An 18315-nucleotide genomic window follows, 5' to 3' on the forward strand; every position below is an offset into this window, starting at 1 on the left:
TGAGACTTGGACTCTGAAGTTATGAGGATGTGACAGCATCCTCAGATCAAATACTCAGACACCAGGATTGAGCAGGGACAATGAGCAGCTTCTTCTCTACACATGAAGATGGAAAGTTTCTGGAAGTGGACCTGAAGTGAGTTCAGCCGGTGAGAATCCTACCAGAGAAATATGTAAATGTGTGATGAACAGGATCACTGGGATCACATTGGGTTGTATCAATGTTTGACTGGACAGTAGAAATGTTTCTGGATGATTGTCTGTTTCCCAAGATCTGTTGAATCCCTCAGATTTAGATTCTTCAGAGTTTCTCTCGGAGTTAAAGGAGACTGGATTGAGACCGATTTGCAGGTTTTACTGTCAGTGGTTCTCAGGTAGAACTAACAGCAGTTTGATTGTAATCTGAGCTCAGAGTGTCAAAACTCATCGGACAGCTTGGATCAAACTGGCTGAGCTGCATTTTATCCAAAACACAACCATCTTCCAACACTGAGACAGACTTCGATAAGGATCTCTAACTGTCGATGACTCTTGTCCATGTCAAATCAGTCCACCATCATTATTCCCACTCAATGTCACATCTGCTACTCAGCTCCTCAATAACAGCTTAGAAGAACTAATCATCAACTACTAACTGTCTTAGTTAAAGAGCCAACCACTGATTAGTCAACTAACCAACTAAGATGAGACAGCATCTTTCATCAGATTCCATGTTGATGAACAGGAGAACGTTCCTCATCCACTGTCTTCTTACTGACTTTCTATCTGCTTCTAACATTTCAGCTGCTGACAGTCTGCTCACAATTCATCTGCTTTCAGCTTCAAACTACTTTTCATTTGTCTCCTGTTTGTTTGGATCAGGATGAAGAAGCAGAGACCAGACTCTGCTAAACCCAGCTGGGTCTCTATGAAGACTGACTGGTCTATGATTGAACCTGTTCACTTTAACGATGAACAACCAGCTGATAAAAGGTAATAATTTAAAACAGTATCTTGATGCTCAGAAGTCCATGCAACTGACCTGTACGACAAACATGGCTGATGTTTTGTCCTTGAATTCCCACTGCCAGCAGAGAGTTAATAAAGATGATCACTTGATATCTGAAGGGTCATTAATCTACAATCTGTCCACATTCAGCGACTGTACTGCAACCTTTACTCAGTGTTTCCCATTTGTCCTGAAGTGGAGTTGTTCACCAGGTGTCCACATGAACACTTACTTACTTTTTACTCACTTTGTTTATGAGTCATTACATTTCCTTAAAGTTTCTATCTTCTCTGTATCAGATCAGAGGCTGTTTGTCCTCCACTGATGATAAAACTGATGGAGGAAGAAAAAGACACTTAAATGTTTAGATTCTCTGATTTTCTGAAGGATCCACTCACTGATTTCATTTCTTCTTTGTTCATTCAGGATTTCATGCTGCAGTGTGTCGACGTAAACTCAAGTCTAACCTGAAGAAGAAGTTCCAGTTTGTGTTTGAGGGGATCGCTAAAGCAGGAAACCCAACCTTTCTGAATCAGATCTACACAGAGCTTTACATCACAGAGGGAGGGACTGGAGAGGTCACTGATGAACATGAGGTCAGACAGATTGAAACAGCATCCAGGAAACCAGACAGACCAGAAACAACCATCAGACAAGAAGACATCTTTAAAGCCTCACCTGGAAGAGATGGACCAATCAGAAGAGTGATGACAAAGGGAGTGGCTGGCATTGGGAAAACAGTCTTAACAGAGAAGTTCACTCTGGACTGGGCTGAAGACAAAGCCAACCAGGACATACAGTTCACATTTCCATTGACTTTCAGAGAGCTGAATGTGCTGAAAGAGAAAAAGTTCAGCTTGGTGGAACTTGTTCATCACTTCTTTCCTGAAACCAAAGAAGCAGGAATCTGCAGGTTTGAAGAGTTCCAGGTTGTGCTCATCTTTGACGGTCTGGATGAGTGTCGACTTCCTCTGGACTTCCACAACAATGAGATCCTGACGCTCCTGAGATCCTGAGTCCACCTCAGTGGATGCGCTGCTGACAAACCTCATCAGGGGGAACCTGCTTCCCTCTGCTCGCCTCTGGATAACCACATGACCTGCAGCAGCCAATCAGATCCCTCCTGAGTGTGTTGACATGGTGACAGAGGTCAGAGGGTTCACTGACCCACAGAAGGAGGAGTACTTCAGGAAGAGATTCAGAGATGAGGAGCAGGCCAGCAGAATCATCTCCCACATCAAGACATCACGAAGCCTCCACATCATGTGCCACATCCCAGTGTTCTGCTGGATCACTGCTACAGTTCTGGAGGATGTGTTGAAAACCACAGAGGGAGGAGAGCTGCCCAAGACCCTGACTGAGATGTACATCCACTTCCTGGTGGTTCTGTCCAAACTGAAGAACATCAAGTATGATGGAGGAGCTGAGACAGATCCACACTGGAGTCCAGAGAGCAGGAAGATGATTGAGTCTCTGGGAAAACTGGCTTTTGAGCAGCTGCAGAAAGGAAACCTGATCTTCTATGAATCAGACTTGACGGAGTGTGGCATCGATATCAGAGCAGCCTCAGTGTACTCAGGAGTGTTCACACAGATCTTTAAAGAGGAGAGAGGACTGTACCAGGACAAGGTGTTCTGCTTCGTCCATCTGAGTGTTCAGGAGTTTCTGGCTGCTCTTCATGTCCATCTGACATTCATCAACTCTGGAGTCAATCTGCTGTTAGAATCAACATCCAAGTTATTTAAAATATTTACAGACAAAGCTAAACTAAAGTGTCTCTACCAGAGTGCTGTGGACAAGGCCTTACAGAGTCTAAATGGACACCTGGACTTATTAATCCGTTTCCTCCTTGGTCTTTCTCTGCAGACCAATCAGACTCTCCTACGAGGCCTGCTTACCCAGACAGGAAGTGGATCACAGGCCAATCAGGAAACAGTCCAGTACATCAAGAAGAAGATCAGTGAGAATCTATCTGCAGAGAAAAGCATCAACCTGTTCCACTGTCTGAATGAACTGAATGATGGTTCTCTAGTGGGGGAGATCCAACAGTCCCTGAGATCAGGACGTCTCTCCACAGATAAACTGTCTCCTGATCAGTGGTCAGCTCTGGTCTTCATCTTACTGTCATCAGAAAAAGATCTGGACGTGTTTGACCTGAAGAAATACTCTGCTTCAGAGGAGGCTCTTCTGAGGCTGCTGCCAGTGGTCAAAGCCTCTAACAAAGCTCTGTATGTGCACATAGACTATTTCAGATTAAGTGGATTGTTGTTGGCATGACAGAAAACTAATGTTTGTATCTGGTTTCTTTGGTTTTACTGGATTATTTTTAGACTTAGTGGCTGTAACTTCTCAGAGAGAAGCTGTGAAGCTCTGTCCTCAGTTCTCAGCTCCCAGTCCTCTAGTCTGAGAGAACTGGACCTAAGTAACAATGATCTGCAGGATTCAGGAGTGAAGCTACTATCTGCTGGATTGAAGCAGCAACACTGCAGACTGGAAACTCTCAGGTCAGGATTCAGCTTTGTAGTCAGTCATTAGACACGTTAAATACTGAGGAGTTTTGTTGTCTCTAGAGATTGGGTTTTTGTTGGACCACAAAATTAAAAAACACATTGATTACAGTTCTTTAGTCATATTCATCTCAACTCATGAGTGTTTTCTATTGAGAATAATCCCCACAACTAATGAAATAGATCATTGATAAGTGTTGACACATAGGTGAACTAATAAATAGTTTTTACTTCAGGCTAATCTCTAGACTCCAGTGTAAATGTTGCTTTATGACCAGATTTGAAAGTATCAAATTACATGTACATTGGTTATTAAAACAGTTTTACATATGCATCAGCATCAAAAAACAGTCAGGATGTAGGCTTGTTTAAGATTATATTGAGTTTCCAAGAAATAAATTTAAGTCAGTGTATTGTCCTCTGAAGTGATGGAAACATGACTGTGTGTGTTTAGTCTGTCAGGTTGTCTGATCACAGAGGAAGGCTGTGCTTCTCTGGCCTCAGCTCTGAGCTCCAACCCCTCCCATCTGAGAGAGCTGGACCTGAGCTACAATCATCCAGATGATGCAGGAGTGAAGCTGCTGTCTGCTGGATTGGAGGATCCACACTGGAGACTGGACACTCTCAGGTATGGACAGATGGTAAGACACAAGCACACTTCTTCTCTGTGTCTCTGACTAACTGAGGAACTTTGGTTCATGTTTAATGGTGGAGATGAGTGAAGGTGGATGAAGCTGATTCTGACTTTGTCTCTTCCTTTAGGGTGGACCATGGTGGACCACAGAGACTGAAAGCTGTTGTGAGATGTATGTGTGTTTTTAAGTTTGATTCCTGAGAACACAGCTGCACATGTTCCACTAGATTTGAAGCTTTTCTTGACTGAAGAACAAAGATGAATTTCTCCAGAGTTTCATTCAGGATTTAGCTTCTGTTTTTTGTCAGTGTGGCTGGAAAGATGTTAGAATTCAATCAATCAATTTCAAATCCACAAACACAACAAAGTGAACAGTGATCCAACAAAACTAAGAAATACATTTTATTAACAGTGAAACCAACAGAAAGTACAGGAGTAAGATGGCTGAATCAGAGGAGCCGACCTCCATGGTACAATTCACAAATGCACAGCTTAAAGCAGGCGTCACGAAAATTAGAGAGGAAGTGGCGTTCCACTAATTTAGAAGAATCCCGGTTAGCCTGGAAAAACAGTTTAAAAATTTACAAAAAAGCTCTCCGTGATGCCAGAACAGCATATTATTCCGCACTAATAGAGGAAAACAAGAACAACCCCCGGTTTCTGTTCAGCACTGTAGCCAGGCTGACTAAGAGCCATAGTTCTGTTGAGCCTAGTATACCCTTAGATTTGAGCAGCAATGACTTTATGACTTTCTTTACTGATAAAATTGCAGCCATTAGGGAAAAGATTCACCAGATCCTCCCTACAAATATTACAGATAGATCTTCATGTACAACAGCTCTAGAATCCTCAATAAGACCCCACTCCATCTTAGACTGTTTTTCACCCATAGATCTCACTGAGCTAAGTTCAACTATCGCCTCCTCAAAACTAACAACATGTCTTTTAGACCCTGTCAGGACCAACTGCCTTTCCGCTCTTCATCCTCTTCAACGCCCTCCTCACTTCACTCTTACTAATCTTTGCTACTTCCTGCTCCACACCAGTCACCTCTTCTACTCTTCGTTCCCTTTCATTTTCCTCGTTCATCAACTCTTCAAAGTACTCCTTCCATCTTCCCATCACACTCCTGGCACCTGTCAATACATTTCCATCCTTATCTTTAATCACCCTAACCTGCTGCACATCCTTTCCATCTCTATCTCTTTGTCTGGCCAACCTGTACAAATCCACCTCTCCCTCTTTAGTGTCCAACCTAGCATACAAGTCCTCATATGCTCTTTGTTTGGCCTATCTCCCTGTACTCCTGTCTACTCTCTTCAGTCCTCTCAGTGTCCCACTTCTTCTTAGCTAACCTCTTTCTCTGTATACACTCCTGAACTTCCTCGTTCCACCACCAAGTCTCCTTGTCCGCTTTCCTCTTTCCAGATGACACACCGAGTACCCTCCTACCTGTCTCCCTGATCAAATTAGCTGTAGTAGTCCAGTCATCTGGAAGCACCTCCAAACCACCCAGAGTCTGTCTCAGCTCCTCCCTGAAAACTAAACGACATTCTTCCTTTTTCAACTTCCACCACTTCGTCCTCTGCTCTGCCTTAGTCCTCCTTATCTTCCTCACCACCAGCATCATTTTACACACCACCATCCTGTGTTGTCTGGCTACACTCTCCCCTACCAATGCTTTACAGTCACTGATCAATTTCAGATTACAACGTCTACACAAGATGTAGTCTACCTGAGTGCTTCTCCCTCCGCTCTTGTACGTCACACTATGTTCCTGCCTCTTCTGAAAGAAAGTGTTTACTACAGCCATTTCCATCCTCTTTGCAAAGTCAACCACCATCTGACCTTCTGCGTTCCTGTCCTGAACACCAAACCTGCCTGTCGATCAACTCCCTAGCCTTCCCTGTCATAGTACCAACATTCAAAGTCCCTACTGTCAGTCCTACATTCTTAGCTTTCCTCTTCTCTCTCTGCCTACGAACACACCTTCCTCCTCTTCTTCTTCATCTTTGACCAACAGTAGTCCAATTTCCACCGGTACCCTGTAGGTCAACAGCACCGGTGGCGGTCGTTGTTAACCCGGGCCCCGACCGATCCGGTATGGAAGTCTTTGTCACGATTCGCATGTTTGATTTGGCATGTGTTTTACGTCGGATGCCCTTCCTGCCACAACCCTCTGCATTTATCCAGACTTGGGACTGGCACAAGAAGACACTGGCTTGTGCCCCCTTGCGGTTGCATTTTACTTTCAACTAAGTAAAGGGTCTAAAAAGTTTGTAGCATTCAACCCCCCTCATACCCTGAACTTTCTGGTTCAGTTTGTATTTAGCACATTTTTTCTTGGGTTGTTTAAACCTCCAAATCGTGTGATTGTGTTGTTCAGATTGTTAACTTCAGTTGGTTTCTACCTATTTATAAAAGTCGACTGTCACAGTGAATGAGGACTAACATGCAATCATTCATTTGCAATAAACCACATAGGTTTAACATTAAAAACATATTATATATTATTAATATTCTTCAGCCTTTACAGCATATTTCATTGATTATTGATTTTTTTTATGATGATTCTATTTTTTTAATGATTTTAGTCAGGTTCAGCACCACCCACCAATGTTATACTGGTAAACAAATATAACACACCGCGCTGAGCCGAAGGTACAAAGAGTTAAAAGGTAAATGTTTCTACAACTTTTTCACTATATGTCTTATATTTCTGACTCGAAACGTCTTTCTACGTGTTATGTTAATCATCCTAAAATGATAATCGGACGGATGTGGAATAGAAAGATACATTTAACATTTCAAACGTAGCGAAATAAGGTGCTTCGTCCTGTAAAGTTAGTTACACCAAACGCCATTCAGATTCCGGCTGCGTCACGTTTCCTCTGGGATTAGTGTTAGTGCCCGGATCACTTTCTTCTTAAATTACTTAAAACTCGGGTTATTTGTTTCAACCCAGTTCGGTTGTCTGTAATATTCATTCTGTATCTTTTCCTAATCTTAGTTATCCGGCAGCAGCAAGTCAAAGTGAGCGGAACTAACTGACGTTAAACGTTTAAAAAAATTGTATTTTATTTTAAGTACATGTGTCTAAAGCAAAACACTTAAGCTTATTCGTAATTGCTCTGGTAAGTAAACTTGTTAAATTGCCATATTTATAATGGAGTACGGAAAAACAACGTTAGCTGTTTGCTTGCTAACGTGTTTATCAAACGTCAATCAAAGTTAGGAGTAAATATGTCAGTAGTCACACTGTCGGATATAGTTTGTAAATTAAATTCTAAATATTACTGAAGTATATCGGCTGTACCGCTTTATCAGCAAATCGTTTGCTGTAAAAACAAAACAATGTTTGGATGTAGCTAGCTGGCTAACAGATAAGTTGAGCGGATATGACATCACTGACTTGATGGGTGGGGCTTGTGAGCGGAGAGGAGTGTAAACAGCTAGCATGCTCCTTCACTCGCCACCGTCCACACAGATCACACACAAACTCTGTGGGTGTCGGAGTCTTAACAAACTGAGCGTTTATTGTGATGTGGATGCGGAGCTCGGTGCCGGAGCTCGGACGGACTCGGTGTGTTGGGGAAACTGCAGCTAACTTGTCGGAGTTCTCCCGGACGGAGAGCTAGCTTCAGGTTTAGGCTAGCTTCAGGGAGAAGTGGTGTTGGAGCAGAAAGCTGCTTAAAGCTGAGGCGTCAGCCCCGTGAACGGGTTTCTGTCAGCTTCCTGCCGAGGTGAGTGTTGTCGTGAAGGGCTAAAGTCAGGTTAACACTGTCAGCGGCCGGTAGAGACAGAGTTTTACCGTGAAACCATCGGGGGTTTGTTCTCTGACTCAGCAGCGTTATGGGAAACTTAGGCAGTTGTTTGTCTGACTAATGTCCTCAGTGACTGATCTCTGAGCTGTTCACTGAAACACGTTCCTCCTCCTCAGTCTGACTGTCAGGTGAACTTGCACCGACATTTTCACACTTTCCTGTGTTAACAGTTAAACTTGGATCCAGTAGTGGAGTCAGTACAGTTTTGGCAGCAGATGATAGCAGCATGTATCCGTCACTGAACAGGCCCAGGGCCCAGGTGTCGGGTTGGCTCCTAGGGCAGAGCCTCTGTATAAAGTGTTACTGGAAAGAGATTAGGAAGATACTACATTTCGACAACTGTAGTTTCCACTTGAATAAATTACTGAAATTAAAGTTTTAGTAATCAAATGTATGTGTTTTTAGTTGTGAAAGAATCACCTTGTGGTTGTTTGTGGTCATTATGTGTTTCTGTAAATCTTGCAACCTGACTACATAATAACAGTCTTTATAATTATGACATTGACACTATGTAGTTGTATTACCAGGAATAATATTCACATGTACTGAATGTTCTGAAATTTAAATGTGTACTTTATGTGTATTTATCTCTTTTTAAATGCTTTGCAATGTTGTTAATAACACTAAGCTGAACAACAAAACAACAAATTGATTATTCAAGAAAATAATGTTTAACTTATTATGAATGCAATTGATTATGAAGATCATTTTTAGTTGCGGCCGTACTTACAGTATGGCCTTGTCATTTAAACAGCGGCTTTAATCATTTTTTCTCTCTGATTTCATTTTCCTCAGGTCTGACAGTACGTCTGCTGGTAAAAGACAAACCACACTAATCCTCCTTCCCTGTGGGACAGTGAAGACTTTATCTGACATTGATTTTATTTATTTTTTAAAGTCTGTTTAATTTATCAAGAGGTGTTTGACCAGTGCTGAAAACTATGCGTTATGTTAAGTCTCAGATCAAGGAAGTGCGTTTGTTTTGTGGAACCCTGACCCGGTGGCAGGGACACTGACAGAGACAAGGTCAACCAGGTGTCCTCATGTTGGAGCTTCTGTTGCTGTTTTGACCAAAGCAAACTTTGAGAGTGAGGCTGCATTTCTCTGATGACAGCCTCTGTCTCTTGAGTTTGTCTTTCCTACACTTGTTGTTTGTGTGTATAAGAATCAAGTGTTTGTTGTCTGCTTTATCTACGCCGACTGATCGTCTAATGATGGCAGAGTCCAGCTCGCAGATGGCAGCAGAAGAAAGTCTGATCAAACACAGAAATGACAAACCCACTTTCAGCACAGAATCCATCTCTAGAGAACCTATTGTAACCTTGGTAACAGAGGGGCTTAGCCAGACGCTGGGGTCAGAAGCCAATGTCCAGAGGAGCAATGGGGACGATCCTCTTCTTGACAGAGTTCCAAAAAAAGAGGAAGTCGAGTCGCTGGAGTCATCGCCGTCACATAAAAATGCGCTGATACGCGCTGTCTCCTCAGAAGAAGAATCCGTGTCACCTCTGCCCAGTCATGTTAAGACTGAAGGAGGAAAAGATGGAGACCCAGGTAAGAGCCTAGACTAGATTTCTTTCATGAAGTTTGAATGCAGGCAATGTAGCAAAACAATCATGCATGGACGATAGTGAACGTGATTGAAAGATTTCATTTAATTACTTGTGCCAAGCAAATGAAACATTAAATATCCACTCTGAGGAAAAGTTGCGGTGCAGACAGAGGTTTTCCCCACCTATAGAAAAAATATAGATGTCCTCATAGACAAAATGATATGATGTGTTTTGTATTTAATAAGGTTTTTATGTGTTAAACAGAAATAGTATCTTAGTCAGATAAAAGGAGTAAAAGGTAAAATAAATAACATTGCATTATTTTTAGGCTGTCAGCCATAACATTATGATCACCCATCTAATATTGAGTTGTTCTCTTGACACATCGTGGTACGGACTCCCCTCGACCTTTGAAGGTATGCTGTGGTATCTGGCATCAAGCCATCAGTAGCAGATCCTTCAAGTCCTGTAGGCTGATTTACAATTCTACATACAGATGCTCTGTTGGATTGAAGAAGTTTGAAGCAAAATCAACAGCTCAAACATTTTTATTGTAAACAACTGTTAAGAACCTTCTTTGCTTTAATCATAAGAGATGAGTTTTACTGCTCTGGAGTTTCTGCAAAACCTAATGACAGAACCCTCTGGTCTCTAAACTGTGTCTGTGCTGCAGGTCTGGATGCGGAAATGGAGGACAGCTCGTCTATTGCTGGCGGTTCAGAGGATCAGCAGGAGTCCACAGATTCGGCATCCATCTCCATACCCAGTCTGGAGCTTTCAGATGGGGTCACAGCCACAGGAAACTCTCTGGAAGTGGACGACGGCTTATCCTCGTCCTACTCTGCTCTCGGGGCAGAGGGCCGCTCTCCGTCCACAGAGGTCCCCAGTCTGAAGGATGATGACAAGCTGGAGGCTGCAGGTGAGATGTTCTTACAGTTTTTAGTCTCTCAGCTCAGTGAGGAGTGTAAAGATTTAAATAAATTCTAAATAAAGTAAATGTTAAATTACGAATTTTGACTTAAGCTTAGCATTTGAACTGGTCTTGATGTTACAGTTCAGATTTATGCTATAGACGTCATAATAAAAGTTATTATTTCCTGATGGTGGTAGATGATTATAGTTTAATCATTTAATGGACATCAGGGATTGTCCCTAATGGTGCATTCAAGGTCATGGATACTTAAACCACGGAAAATAATTGTTTTGCTGGGACATTTAACAAAGAAAAAAAACCCATCTGAACACTGTCAACTTGAGCAGATCAGTCCAAAAATGCTGAAAATATTCAGGTTGCAGTTTTCTTTGTTCCAGCAGATGAAACTATGTGTTGACTGCAGACACAGTGTGTTTGTGTTAGTACAGTTTAGAGGAGAAGTGACCGTGGTGTGTTTTTATGTGCTGGTTCAGTTTATCTTCAGGAAGTTTGATCAAACATGAGGAAGTGGGTGAGGAGTGAAGATGTAAAATAAAAGTGCTGATTTGTAACAGAGCCACATCTGTGACATCAACAGAGAAACTTGAGAGCAGCTTTTTTTCTGCATCTACAAAGATGATTCTGTTGATTTGTTTCTTAACACGGCTTCAACAGCTTCTTTTCTATTCTCCAACGCAATTTCCCTATGGGATCAGTAAAGTTGTTTGAATGTTGAATCTATTGACTTCAACCTCTGCTCAACTGCTCTGTTTGTGTCCTCCTGTGCTCAGGGGCTGCTGCTCCTGTAGCAGCAGCAGCTGCTCCTTCTGCTGCCTCCACCTCCTCAGCTGCTCTGGAGCCTGCCCCCTCCATGCCGGCATATTACCTGGTGAAGTGGATCACCTGGAAGGAGAAGAAGACCCCCATCATCACTCAGAGTGAGAATGGACCCTGCCCCCTGCTGGCTATCATGAACACACTCTTCCTGCGTTGGAAGGTAAAACACAGATGATACATTAAGAAAACATCATCTGGTTGTGTAATGAGATGTGCAAGTGAAGCAATTTAAAAAAATGAGAAACATCCTCACAGCATGGAAAACTTCAAACCAAACGTATGTGGTCCTTTAAAAACAGCCTTATGAAAAACATTTGTAGCAGCTGAGTTTGCTTTATTACATGTTAGGTTTAGGGTGATGTTTCATCGCCTTACACTAAAATGGCTTATGAGAGGATGCAACTCTTACATAAGAATAATGCACATTCAACAAGGATAAATCCACGATTTTTTTATCGTGAGAAGTAAACATTTTATGTAATTCTTTTAAGATGATGGAACATTTGTGCTATATCCATGTTCATTAAATGTGATGCTGATGTAAAAAAGTCTTTGTTTTACTCTGACATTTAAAAATGTGAGTATCCCTCTGTACAGTGAACAAAGCAGTGGGGACTTAACATTTTCACCACGGGCTGTTTAAAACCTCTAATCCACAGTATATCTACGAATTGTACTCTGTGGGTGATACAGCAGTCAGTGTGTAAGAAAGGGTCAGAGACTTTATCTGAATCTGTTGTGGTAATTAATCAAAACAGTCACTCAGTCCATCCGTCAATGATGTCCATCTGTGACATCATTGGGATGCTTGCTGATAGATTGTCCTAATTATGTTAAACGTTTTCCCAGTTTCTGTTTAAAACGTTATTTATTCTGCCTCACAGCCAAGAGACAACACACAGAAGGGCGTTAAATTCTAGTCTCACCTGCTGTTTTTCCCTTTGTCGGATCATGTTTTGGTTACCACACTGGGTTTTTTAATCCTACTTGTGCAAAACAGTTGCTCAACAATTTTTTTTATATATAAGTGTGTAGTGTATAAATTTAGGATAGGATGATGACAGAAACACACAAAGACCAAGACTGCACAATACTAACCGTTTCATTATTTGTCAGTAATACAAATCTACACATTTATTATATGCTGTGTATGTACAGTATTTACAGTGTAAATGTTAGCAAGTTATTTTCAGAATAAACCAAGTTTAGGTTGACAAGAATCTGGTGGAACAACTCAGCGTGTGTGACTGTGTCTGTGTGTAAACTCTGATTAATCCTCACTATTCCTTTAGAAAACATCTCCCAAGGTGAATTAAAGTTTTTGTTTTTTTTCCATGAAACTTTTGAATTAGCTGTGTGTATTTGTGTGTTTTCAGGCTAAACTTCCTGCTCAGACTGAAGTTGTCACCACTGAGGACCTGATGGCTCACCTAGGTAAGATTACAGCTTACTGCCAATCAGCTGCTCCATTTGTGTTGGAGTAATGTGGTGGATGGTGCTGTTTATTATTTACCGCTGCATGTCAGCGCAGATATGATTAGAACTCAGCTGTAAAAGTAAAAACCAGTAGAAGCAAAGTGAAGCAGTGATACTGATCTGTGTGTGTGTGTGTAGGTGAGTGTGTGTTGTCGGTCACACCCAGAGAAAAGGCTGACGGGATGGAGCTGAATTTCCAGCAGGTAAACACACAAAGACCTCCCACATACACTGATGCTGCCTTACCGTGACTGTCAGTTTCAGAATTCAGACAGGAAATACGAGGTCAGAGTCAGAAGCCTTTTTCACATATGATCTGTGGACAATGTCTGCAGCTGATTCTGCATTTTCTTTTGTCTTTTGTAATATTTTTTTAGCCTGTTCATTGTGATGAGGAGTGAACAACGAAAGTTGTGTGGAAGCAATGGGCACAAATATGTTTTGCATAAACAACCTCACAAAATGCAGAAAATGTGGTTCCACTAACAACATTGACCCAGAATTTGTCTCAGTCTTGTTGCAGATTTTAAGTTGAACATCAACACAGACTTCCCTAATGTCCTCAAACAAACCTTGTTATCCTGCGTTTTCAGAACATGAGTGATGCCATGGCCGTCTTATCCAAGCTGTCCACAGGTCTGGATGTTAACGTCCGTTTTACTGGAGTCACAGACTTTGAATACACACCAGAGTGTATTGTGTTTGACCTGCTGGACATCCCACTGTACCACGGCTGGCTGGTCGACCCGCAGGTAAACAGGCACCTGTCGTTCTGTCAGTGTTGGATTAATCCTGCCATGTTAGTGCTGTGGCTCCTGTGAAGACAAAATGCTGTTCTGAGGCAAAGGATGTGGAAATGTTATTTTTATTCTTTATTTTTCTGCTCTTCAACAAACCTCGTGTACAAACACAAATGAACAATCAAGTGCATTATTTTCTACCAAATACTCAAATCTTGTGTGTGATCAGAGTCCAGAGATGGTGACTGCTGTGGGGAAGCTGAGCTACAACCAGCTGGTGGAGAAAATCATCGACTACAAACACTCAGCTGATAGCGGCCGAGTCAGTGAAGGTAACACAGACACACAAAGACGTGTTTGTACTGCAGATACATGGTGATTCCCAAACAGCCTGTTTATCTGCACTGTTCTTTACATGGATTTACAGGAAGCCGTATGCATGCAGCAGATCAGTAGTCACATTACTCCTCTACACTTAGTTTTGAAGTATTGTCTCACAGATTCTAGCTGTATGCTTTCTTTTAGCTGAGCAGACTGACAGACCACTCACATAATGACAGACACAGTGTGAACTTAGGTCCAATACAAAGTCAGAATTTCACAATTTGTTTTTAATTTGTGGACAACTCCTACTAGTCCTCCCTCACAAAGGGGTCATTGTTGAATTGTGTTCTCTGTGCACCTTGACATAACAGCAACGCTCAGTCTCTGTGTGTGTCCAGGTCTGGTGGCGGAGCAGTTCTTGGAGTCCACAGCGACCCAGTTGTCCTATCACGGTCTGTGTGAACTCAACACGACGGCCAAAGAAGGAGAAATCTCCGTGTTCTTCAGGAACAACCACTTCAGCACCATGATCAAACACAAGGTGAAAACTCTCACGTTTTGGACACACACTGACCCCTCACTCTCCTCGCCAACCTCCTGTCTAACCCTTCCACTGCCCCCCCTCAGGGTCACCTGTACCTGTTGGTGACAGATCAGGGCTTCCTGCAGGAGGAGGGTCTGGTCTGGGAGTCTCTTCACAACGTCGAGGGTGATGGAAACTTCTGTGACTCAGACTTCAGACTGTGTCACCCTCCTCAGAGAGCTGCCCCCGCCTCCACCCTACCCCCCTCCACCCAGGACCAGCAGAGACAGATCGACCAGGTGAGACAGACTAAATCACAGCACTTGTTACCTGATCAGCTCGTCGCTAACTGATCTTGTTGTTGCTGTCAGGACTACCTGGTGGCGGTTTCCCTGCAGCAACAGCAGGGGGGGACCCCGGGACCCCTCAGTGACCTGGAGTTGGCCCGACAGCTACAGCAGGAGGAGTACCAGCAACAGCAGCAACTGGAGCAACAGCAGCAACAGCAGCAACAGGGATCATCGCAGGCAACACAGCAGGTAACAGTTTCAGCATTTAATCAGATGTCAGACTGCAGGTGTTACTCCAGCTCCAGACTACCTGACATTTGTTTCTGTTTCGTTCATCACTGTGTCAGACTGGACAGTTAAAGCGTCATAAGAGCTGAGAGATGTGACAAATGACCTCAGTGATGATGATGATGATGATGATGATGGGTTTTTGTTTTTGCAGGTCAGAGGTCAGGGATCACAACCAGCCAGGAGACGTGATAAGGACTCAGACTGTGTCCTCCTATAGACTCTTCTTCTTCACTAAGGGCCTGTAATGGCACCAAACACGTCAAAAAGGGAAGTCGACCCCTGATGTTCAGCTCGATGCCAAACTCCAGTTGACGGGGTGTAATTCCAGGTTCAGGAATGACTATGGTGTTTGGTACAACACATAGTTACCATGGTGTAGTTAAGTGGAGGGGTAATTGTTATTTGTAACTAACTGCTTTATTAAATGTCAAGAAAAATCATTTACTGATGCCTTATATATCAGTATTAAACTTAAATTTCATCAGTTGTTTTTCACGCCAGGTTGTGAAAAATAGCTGAGTTGAGAGCTGAAATGATTTGTTGCAAACCGAAGGAAAAATCTGAAACACTCTCATTATTTAAAAGTAAAAAAACTTGTTAAAACATGCCAAATATCCTCTGGTTCCAGTCCATAAATGTCTAAATTATTTGTTTTATTCTTTTAGAAACAAGATATATTGGACTTTTAGATTCCAGTTCGGGTAAAACAAGGTAAAATATATAATAAAATAAAAAAATAATAATAAAATTATAATGTTCTAAATGAATAAGTTCTGAATTTGGGAGTTTTAATGGTTAATGTTATTAACATGCCACCAAATGCTTCTCACTTCTTAAATCATCCGCAGTTATAAATGTTAATCAGCTTTTGATTGAACCAAAATGAATCAATCCAACATGTTCTGTTGGATTATGTACTGCAAGTCATTATTAATGGTTCATAACTGATGTGTGAAACGTAAATAGGGGATTTATTAATTATTAATAAAGTCATTAGTTACAACCGTTAACATGGAAAAAGTGGCAGCAAGAGATGGTGAAAGAAAACTTGGAGAATACGTTATTTATTTTGTATTTTATTGACTTGAATGACATGGAAACTCTTGTGATGGACTAGATTCACCAGAACCGATCACATTATTGGAGTTATTTCACTTTGTCCTCGTCCCTTTAACACAGTTGGACATTGAAAGTATTTTAATCAATTTACACATATTGGGATTTTGCCTAAAATCATTTAGTGTTTTTCGTGTTAAATAAGGGTCAATGTTAACATTGGTCTTTCTGTCCTGTCTGAATGTTTTCTTTGACCTGCTCTGGTGAAACTGATCCTTTACCAATAAAAAGCTTTAGATAAACTGTAAACCAGGACATCAGCAGAAGTTAATGCCAAACTCAGATTTCCACTGAAATTTGTTTCTCAGCAGTTTGATTTAATGGAGAAAATAAAGTCTTGTATAATGAAGATCTCAGCCCTGAAGGGGTTGAAGCTTTTAAAAAGAAGCAGTTTGACAAGAAAAAAATATTGGACAATATTTCACAGAATACTGCAAATAAGCAAACAATTTTAATTCATATGTTCTCACAAACACAGGAAGTCCTAAGAAACAAGCTCCATTTTAAACTCCTGCAAGTGGTCTTTTATGATGGGCAGTGTCTACAGGGCTTCAGCCAATAGCCCATAGGGATCAACAAGTTAGTTCAATATTAAAAAAAAAAAAAAAATTATAAGAAAATAAAAGGGGGAAAAAAAACAATTGTAATCAGAGTTTTGATCAAACAGGAAGTTGGAAAGGGTCTGAAATTCAATGAATAATTTTCATTATATATGTGGTTTTTCAATTCTGGTCTTCAGACACCTCTGAACATGCCTGATCCAGGTAATCAGTGGGTAGGACATGGCTAGTTGTGCTTGAGGACCACCGTTGACGACACTCGCCTTGATTGAATAGTGTTCATATTTGCATATTTCAAACTTGGGTTAACTTTCTTTACTTGAAAATAGATGCGTTCACTGAAAAAAAGGTGAGCTGCTCTTCAGAAGGAGAAACAAAGGAGTTTAGTGCATTTGTTTGCTCGTCATTAAAGTACCGTCGACAAAGTAACTGTTTTTGGTTAATGTCGTCCTTTTTGTTTCGGAAATATTTACGTACAGCGTCATTAATTTGTCTCATTTGAAATCGCACGGCCAGCGTTGTGAATACTGCACATGTGCACATGCAATGACTATACTTAAAACCATTTATCATGCAGCCCAAGTTCAAACACGTTTCCTTTTGATTGGAGAACTTTTCTTTAATCGGCAGTTAGAGCAGGATTTGTGAAGAGCTCAAACCTCCCAGGAAAACAAAAAAGTACTTGGAGAACTTGTACTTTTTGAGTCAAATTTTGCGGTTTAGATATGAACTAAGCTAATTTTATTTAGTTTTATTCTTGATTTATGTCATTTATGACTTTGTCTAAATTTTATTTTGTATTTAAAATGTCTTTAAAAAATATTTAAAATCTGCCTTTTGAGATAATTGATTTACATGTCTATAATTTGACTGTAACATTTTTATTTGGGTAGAAATGATGTCAGAGTAGTGCGGCTGAACATTTATGTGTCCAAATTTTGATTTATTTGATTTATATATTTTATGTCGCAGCCTTTTTTTAAAAGTTATGAAGCTTCTGTCCACATAAAATCTGCTGCAGAAACAAACTCAGATAAATGTTTTTAGCTTCACTAAAAAAGACAATTTGGAAAAACACATTTGGAATAAATTCAGGGTATTGCTGCTGCTGATTGATAGATTTTGTTTAGTCCTGGCATTTAAGTTATTTAAAAAAAAATATATTTTTTTTTTTACCTTTTCAGCACAAACCAGGAAGAGTTTTTAGTCTAAAGCTACTGGATTTTAAGCAGCTTATTTAAAGCTAAATTTAATGTCTTGCTCAGAGTAATCGAAGTGTTCTTTAATGAGATGTTGCTGCTGACCGGTTTCTGAGACATGTGACAGACATTTAGCACTTGGCTTTGCCGGCATTTCTGTTGTTTTCTTCTGTGGTTGAACAGCTGACAGCTAAGCTTCAGTCTGTCTGATCACCGCCATGCTCTGTTGAAGCTTTGTATTTTTTTTGTCATGATGTCAAATTGTCAATAAACACTAATAATTAACCAAAGTCTCTGCTGTCGAATTATTTTTTTTATTACTGACTTCAGTTATTTCATTTCAGGACACATCACACCGTTTCAGGACACACCTTGGTTTCGCATAATTTATACTTGCCTGCGATTATGCTGTAATTTCTAAAATGCTAAGTATTGTAATAATTCTTTTGTGTTTAGAGTAATTAGTCTCTTTATTTTAGAGTCTGTATTGGATTATAATTTTGAGTTAAATGGATGGAAACTTACTGTCTTAAAATGGGATCA

General features: G+C 41.0%; 2 protein-coding genes across 4 annotated transcripts; both read left to right on the forward strand.

Moving 5' to 3' along the window:
• Window positions 1–1684: 1684 nt before the first annotated feature.
• Window positions 1685–4330, forward strand: LOC137102069 (protein NLRC3-like). Its single transcript, XM_067481158.1, has 4 exons — window positions 1685–3111; window positions 3319–3492; window positions 3950–4123; window positions 4258–4330. The coding sequence occupies exons 1-4, from the start codon at window positions 2126–2128 to the stop codon at window positions 4328–4330; spliced, it is 1407 nt and encodes a 468-aa protein (XP_067337259.1). The 5' UTR covers window positions 1685–2125.
• A 2411-nt stretch (window positions 4331–6741) lies between these two features.
• Window positions 6742–18062, forward strand: mindy1 (MINDY lysine 48 deubiquitinase 1). Of its 3 annotated transcripts, none has more exons than XM_067503135.1 (12): window positions 6742–6807; window positions 8749–9504; window positions 10177–10422; window positions 11208–11413; window positions 12630–12687; window positions 12868–12932; window positions 13323–13481; window positions 13699–13801; window positions 14192–14334; window positions 14421–14615; window positions 14688–14855; window positions 15049–18062. In XM_067503135.1, the coding sequence occupies exons 2-12, from the start codon at window positions 9165–9167 to the stop codon at window positions 15112–15114; spliced, it is 1749 nt and encodes a 582-aa protein (XP_067359236.1). In that variant the 5' UTR covers window positions 6742–6807; window positions 8749–9164; the 3' UTR covers window positions 15115–18062. The 3 variants fall into 3 exon arrangements, with proteins under 3 accessions (XP_067359236.1, XP_067359246.1, XP_067359226.1); XM_067503145.1 differs by lacking the exon at window positions 6742–6807 and adding an exon at window positions 7011–7263; XM_067503125.1 differs by lacking the exon at window positions 6742–6807 and adding an exon at window positions 7375–7872.
• The last annotated feature ends 253 nt before the right edge of the window (window positions 18063–18315 follow it).

Source organism: Channa argus, chromosome 1 (genome assembly GCF_033026475.1).
Source record: "Channa argus isolate prfri chromosome 1, Channa argus male v1.0, whole genome shotgun sequence".
Taxonomy (NCBI): domain Eukaryota; kingdom Metazoa; phylum Chordata; class Actinopteri; order Anabantiformes; family Channidae; genus Channa; species Channa argus.